Source organism: Quercus lobata, chromosome 11, assembly GCF_001633185.2.
Source record: "Quercus lobata isolate SW786 chromosome 11, ValleyOak3.0 Primary Assembly, whole genome shotgun sequence".
In the NCBI taxonomy this organism is placed as follows: Eukaryota; Viridiplantae; Streptophyta; class Magnoliopsida; order Fagales; family Fagaceae; genus Quercus; species Quercus lobata.
The window spans coordinates 41756763-41764065 of NC_044914.1; the positions used below are offsets into that span (position 1 = coordinate 41756763).

Consider the following 7303-nt stretch of genomic DNA (forward strand, 5'->3'; position numbering starts at 1 on the left):
AGCTAAACATGATAAGATGCAATATATCCCCACCCTGTGTTGGCAAGCCATTCTTTTTAACAACTGAATGTACAATAATAGAATGGGAATTGAAGAAACTCAGAGCCATAAGGTATTTAACTATTATTGGAGGATTTTGTTGGAAGCTTCCTACGATAGCACTACTCTCTCTATATACGCACATGTATGCACAGTCATACATGGTCTATGTGGCTATGATTGAATGAATAAGATGGTCATATGTAGGCCAAAATGGCGGAGAGGAATTCTTGAGGCCAACCCTGACTAATTTGGGATTTAACTTAAAAGCCTATTATGTTGAGTTAAGTATATGTTGATGATTCTTAATTTTCCTCTTTCCCCAGGTTGGAATAAATAATGACAGCTTGAAGTGAATCTAAAATAGAAGATGAACATTCTGGTAGGTTAATTGGACCTTAGAGTTCACAGAAATCACAGTGAAGAACCGGGCCTCTGTCTACTTGGTGCATGCGCTGAATACTAACATGCCAAAAAGGATCCTCCAATCGATGAAGCACTAGAAATCTTAGCATGGATGGATCCAATATTCTATTCGAAAATCGGTAAATGTTCTTTCACACACCCTTTTTTACATATTTCCAACAACCGAAAAAAAAAAAAAAAACAAAACAAAACAAACACACACAAACACAAACAGATGGTCTCTACTCCTATTATCCCAAAGCATCCAAAATATAATTCTCATAATAAAAAACAAGTTTTTCCCAAAATTAAAAGGTTGGAAGTTTTATGGACTTGTTCAAAGAGTGAGCTCGAAACCACACCTAGCTTACGATAACCACGTCATGGTGCGCAACCCACGATTCACATTGCCACGCAATCGACCCATGTCTCGCTGCACGTTCTCCCTCAATCGATCCATGTCCTCGCGCATTTGACCCATGTCTCGCTCCACGTCCTCTCGCAATCGCTGCATGTCCTCTCGCAATTGACCCACGTCTTCATGTAAACAAAGCGTGGCACGCTGCACGCCCTCCATCAACATAACCAATCTAGCAGCCTCCTCTACTCGGGAACGATGCGCGTCCTCCACCAACATAACCAATCTAGCAGCCTCCTCTACTCGGGAACGATGCGTGTCTTCCATCAACATAACCAATCTAGCAGCATCCTCTACTCGAGAACGATTCTTTCGTTTGTTTTGTGTATTAGCAATAGCAGGATCTTCTTTAGGCACTATAAAAAAAATAAATTAACTAATTAGTAAAATAAATTAAATTATAGACTTGACTGTTCAAATTGAAACACAAAATTTCAGAATTATATACCTTCATAGGCTTGATTGTTCCCTATATCAAAAGATATGCTGCTTCCCTCATCAAATTCCTTCGGGTCCTGAAACCTGCAAACGCAAACATACATAAAAATATGCGGTTTAGTTTTATGTGAAGTTAGTTTTCTAGACTTTCTAACACAAACCAACCAAATGGTATAAGAGATGGAGGGCAAACGTCTGCATGATTCACTGTCACTGTTGGGGAAGACAATAATATACAGCCCTGTGGAAGGAGTTTTATATAGTTACCTTTGTCCACGAACGGGAGTTTATATGGTTGGCTACTATAGAGACTAGGGGATAGACTCTTACTTGCTCCCAAATCTACTGCTTTTTGATCCTAATAGATCCTTCTTTTTCAAGCCATAGTAGCCAATCTCAACCCTAAAGCAGCCCATCACAAACTAAAACTAATATCTTGTAAATAATTATTAGTCTATATATCACGTGGCATAATTTATAATATTCTTCATTAAAAAAAATTAAATAAATAATAGAAGAAGAGGAAGAATGAAGGATTACTCACATGGCATAATTTATAATATTCTTCAATAATTTAAAAAAAAAAAAATAGAAGAAGAGGAAGAATGAAGGATTTACTCACATTGTTGTGTACTCATGTGGCATAATTTATAATATTCTTCATTAAAAAAAAATAAAAAAAAAAAAATAGAAGAAGAGGAAGAATGAAGGATTACTCACATTGTTATGGTTTTCTTGGTAGCAATAGCGCAAACTGAAAATTATGATTTTCTTGGTAGTGATAGCGCAAACTATGAAAATTATAGAGATGACTTCCTTGGTAAGAGATTAGGAGTCTATAGTCTAAACCCACTAAGAGAGAATTTTGTGGGAGAGATGTGTGTGTGGATTTTCTCTTTATAGAGAAACGAATAGGATTTCTGTCGAGAGGGAGAGACGTGAGGGGGAGAGACGTGTGTGAATATAGACAAATAGAATTCTGAATTTTTTGATAGATGATAGAGTTTTTATGTAACTTAAAGATTATCCATAAATCAATTTGATTTGAGAAAATATATCTAAAGAATTAAATTTGATAAGATAAAATTAATTAAACTTTTGTGTCTATCTACAGAATTGATAAAGCCGTGGAGGAAAAATTGATAAGATAAAAATAACATTGTTATTTTTAGAAGGAACGAGATGTAAAAATTTCATAAAGTTGACATGAAAAAAAAAAAAGTTTACCCCTCAAATACGACAAAATAATAATAATAATGAAAAGAAGAAGTTGATACGAAAAATAATGTTTAATAAAAATCAAATATGAAACATTTATAATAATAAAAAGTGTTAAAACAACAGAGAATTTCATCTTTAAAAAATTATTTCAATTTATAATTTAGTGCAACCACATATTTTCAATTCAATTTTTAATTAAAGAGAGAATTATTGATATGAACAAAATCCTGGCTACAAAAGAAAATTTTCTCATTAAAAAATATTTTACTAAAAATTTGATAACAACAATTCAATAAATAATATATTAAACAACAATTCATCTGCACCACAAATGCCATGATGAAATCTCAAAATCAAAGGGTTTTTTTTTTTTTTTGAGAAACTAAAATCAAAGGTTAATAACTCTGATTATACAAGCTCTTCTCTATGATGTATTTATGACTTTTCTAATTAATGAAGTTTTTGTTTGCTAATAATCACAAAAAAAAAAAAAAATCAAAATCAAAGGTTAATAACTCTGATTGTACTACGCCGAAATGAATTAAAGTTAGTAATCCAATTGGTTTGACACACACAGATGCCTTAATCTATTAGTAGTCTTTTGTTTTGTAAAAGACATAAATTTTATACAAACTTATTGGCTATTGCACGAGAGGACTTGTTCTATATGAAAGAGGAAATATTAATCAACGATCAGAACAAATAACTGAATAAGTAGTAAAATTATTGTTACGTAAAAAAAATAAAAAAAAAAAAAAAATAGTAGCTAACTCGTGCAAAATACCAAATAGTTAGCAAAGATTAAATATTTTTCACTTGTTTGTTTTTGAAAATAATAGGAAAAAAAAAATCTTCACTTTATTCCTGGATCTGTCCCTGAATGAATCACAACCTCTAAATTTTTGACTGTACGGCAAGGCCATCTCGTCTTACTACTTATCAAAACACTTACAAGTCATCTGATCTTACTACTTATTAAAAAAACTTACGTACGTGACTTAGAGCATCCACAGCAGACGTTGTAAAAAAAATGCCATTGTGAAACATCAAAAGCCTATTTTATTATTTTACAACATCTCATTTATCAAATATTTTATCCTTCAATTTTATACATTAAAATAATATTTACAACATATTAAAATAATATATTAAATTCCTCCCTTCATCATCATCAACCACCATCGCAACAACAACCAGAAAAATTGTTGCGGCCACAATCACCAAAAAAAAAAAAAACACAACCACCAAAATCAACCCACAACCGTTGCCGAATCCACCACCAAAACAAAAAAACAAAGACAAAAACAGATCAGAAATCATCATCATCATTAACCACCACTGCAACAACAACAACAACAACAACCAGAAAAATGGTTGCGGCCACAATCACTAGAAAAAAAAATAAAAAATAAAACCCACAACCACCAAAATCAACCGCCGCCGAATCCACCACCAAAACAAAAAAACAAAGACAAAAACAGATCAGAACAGAGATCGGCACCACCACCGATTCGCCCACCAGCCGCCCACCCACTACCACCGATTCGCATACCGCCATAACCCACAACCCGAACCCACCCACCACCGATCTGCCCATCTTAACCCACCCACCGCCATAACCCACAACCCGAACCTACCCACCACCAATCTGCCCATCCGAACCCACCCATTAAACCACAGCCAAAAAAGGTGAACGGAAAAAAGAAAAAAGGAAAAAAAAAAAAAAGAACCCGATGCAAAATAGAGAAGACAAATGAACGGTGACATCGAGTGGTGGTCTTTGGTGAGATCGGCGGCGTTGAGTGGCGGCCATTGGTGATTGGCGTGCTGTGAAAGACGAATAGAGAAGACAGAGATGAGAGAGAATACAGAGTTGAGAAGACAGAGAGAGAGTGATATCTGTGATGAGGAGAGAGAAAACAAGAATAAAATAATAATATATATTATGCAACATCTGTCCATACCCTGCCAAAATTGTGATAGTACTATAGCATGTTGTAAAAGTTTAGCATATTTAACACATCTGATAAAGGGGCATTTTTGGTGTTTGGTGTGGCAAATGTGCCAAATATTTGGCATTTGGCACATTTGCCACACCTGCTATGGATGCTCTTATCTATATATATATATGATGATTATATCTATATCTAGATCTAGATCTATATCTATATAATAACTAATAGTCAAAATATTTGACTTTTTGTTGACTACTCTTAGCTGAAACATTTAACTTTTTGTTGACCATTTCTTTTTACTCCACGTGGCTACAATTTTCTAATTCATTAGATACAACGTTCTTCATCTTAAAAGTTTCTCAAAAAAAATTAATTTCCTCTCAAAGAAAAAAATACAACATTTTGGACTGTTGGGTAGCCATTACAAACCCGTTTCATATTCCTACATATAAAAGACTATTAAAAAAAAAAAAAAAAAAATCAAAAAAAAAAATTTATCTCCTCCCTATACGCTCCTCTCTCTTTCTTTCTCTCACTCTCTTGTAAAATGTATTTCCTATGCACAATTTTGAAACAATTTCTCTCTATTTGGTTGAAAAACTCAGAAAAAAAAAAAAAAATCAGATTTTATATACAAAAATTTTGATTTTCTATTTCTAAAATCCGATAAAAATAAAATAAAATAAAATCTGACCATCTCTATCATCATGCCTCCCGAAATTTGACAATCTCCTTCAAAATCTTTCCTCATTGCCCCATCATATTTTTTATTCCGGTTACCATTAGATTGAATGAAAGCGATGACCAGCAGATGATAGCAAGGCTAAACAGATTCGAGATTCTCAATCAGATGGGCGGATAGGCATGCCCAACCTAGCCAACAGATGGATTTGCTCGAAGTCACGCTCAACCTAGATTTTTATGAAGTTTCTGAGGTAAATGGTTCTGTCTAATTGTTTATCCCCAAGTCTATGCATCTCTTGGATATGAGTTTTAGATCAGTTTATTGTTTTAGTATGTGTAAGTAATATAATTTTCAAAACATGTCCTTATGATTGCACATACAAACATAGATGATTTTGAAAGAATTGGAAATAGCGTTTTTTTTTTTTTTTGGCTTGGAACTGTAATTATTGTGTTGTCTGTTTCGACTATACTCTTGATTAGAGTCGTTTGTTGTTAAAATTGTTATTTGACTATGTTTTGGAGGCATTATGGTATTCTATTATTGTTGAAATTCTAGGTAGTTCTTTTGACAGCAATGTAGTTCTTTGATCACATTATATGTAGGGAATGGTTGCAATAATAATGCATGATGTGTGTTTAATAAAATGTCTCAAAAAACCTGCACTGCACATTGTTTTGAATAACTTTCTGCATTGTTTTGAATCTAAAATAGAAGATGAACATTCTGGAAGGTTGATTGGACCTGAGTTCACAGAAATTACAGTGAAGAACCGGGCCTCTGTCTACTTGGTGCATACGTTGAATACTAACATGCCAAAAAGGATCCTCTGATCGATGAAGATACAGGGATACTTTTTTCTTGGGTTGGTAAAAAAAAACATGAAAGTCTAAATTTAGTTAATAATTTTGTGTCGGGCCCAAGGAATTTCTTAATGGTACCAAATTGTGCAGCAATGTTTTTTTCTTGTGTTCCGGGGCCCCAGTCCATATTTGTTGACCATTAATGGAACGTTTTTCAAATAGATGGAGAATGTAGCTAAATGGCCGGCATTCCTGGATATTCATGGCCTGTTCTTTATGTATGTGTGGTCGTGCTCGCTTTGTAGATGTAATCATAGTGAAGATGTAACGGGTAGCAGGAAAGTTGATGTTTCCTTCAGTAGGTTAAAATTTAAACATGAAAGGATTACCACGACCATAGAGTAACCTGTCATTCAGCACGGTTAAATAAGCTTAAACATGTTTACTTACTGGTTTGCTTGCTGCATTGAATTTGCTTCATTAAAAATAGATTTTCAAATTATTTTGCACAGTCTATGCAAATCAGTGTTGTGAATGAAGCAGTATAGAATGTCCACACGGGCATTATAGTTCCACACTACCACCGACTTGCTCAGTACATTGGTAATTTTTTAAAGAAAAAAGATATGCAGAAGATAGTGCACCTAGGTTATGGGGAGGGACGGAGCACTTGAGGCTCCATTTTACATCTTCTACTTGTTCACTGAATTTAATAGTACTGAAATATCAAAGTTTGAACAAGAACTTAACGTTCCAAAAGGGTACACTAATCGTCTAATTGATCAATGATATAACATAACATTCCACAATAAACTTTTCTTCTTTCTAACTTTTTAGAATACAAAAGAGAACAAAGTGTATCTATGTTAAAATGTGTGGTTTACATTTGTACATGCAAAGCCTTTCTTGTTAATAAAACACAGACCATAAGTTTAGCAAACCCAAAAGAAGGGAATCATAAAGAACCATGCCAAAATTTCATTTCCACTTGGCATAAACTTTTGGTCACTCCGTAACAACATTCTATTCAATGGAATCTGAACATCCTCTCCTTCAAATGCAAATGCCTCGCACTATCCACTTCTCCAAACTAAACCCAAAATACTGCGAAAACTTCTTCAATTCCTCCACACTCGTTCCATCTTATCCAGCTTATTAGTTATCATATTCTCATACAACTTATAAACATTTTAAAGTCAAATTTTCATGTTCTAAAAGAATGTAAAAAGTTGTAGATACAACTCATTAAAAAAAAAAAAAAAAAATTGTAGATACAAATACAATTCTTAGAAGTAATATGTTGTAACTTAACTGGTTAAGCTTGCTAGTTAAAACATAC

The 7303-nt window shown here is 33.6% G+C and overlaps 1 protein-coding gene across 1 annotated transcript; it reads right to left on the reverse strand.

Annotated features, from left to right (window-relative positions):
• Positions 1-519: 519 nt before the first annotated feature.
• LOC115967737 lies at positions 520-2172 on the reverse strand. Its single transcript, XM_031086867.1, has 3 exons — positions 2021-2172; positions 1311-1384; positions 520-1218 (listed from the first exon to the last, which is right to left on the reverse strand). Coding segments are annotated over exons 1-3 (483 nt in total). The 5' UTR covers positions 2023-2172; the 3' UTR covers positions 520-811.
• Between the last annotated feature and the right edge of the window lie 5131 nt (positions 2173-7303).

Excerpts from the sequence above, each read along its gene's own strand:
- LOC115967737 (XM_031086867.1), bottom strand. Across the intron at positions 1,219-1,310 it reads GAACAATCAAGCCTATGAAG|TGCCTAAAGAAGATCCTGCT; the intron begins GTATATAATTCT and ends TTTTTTTTATAG.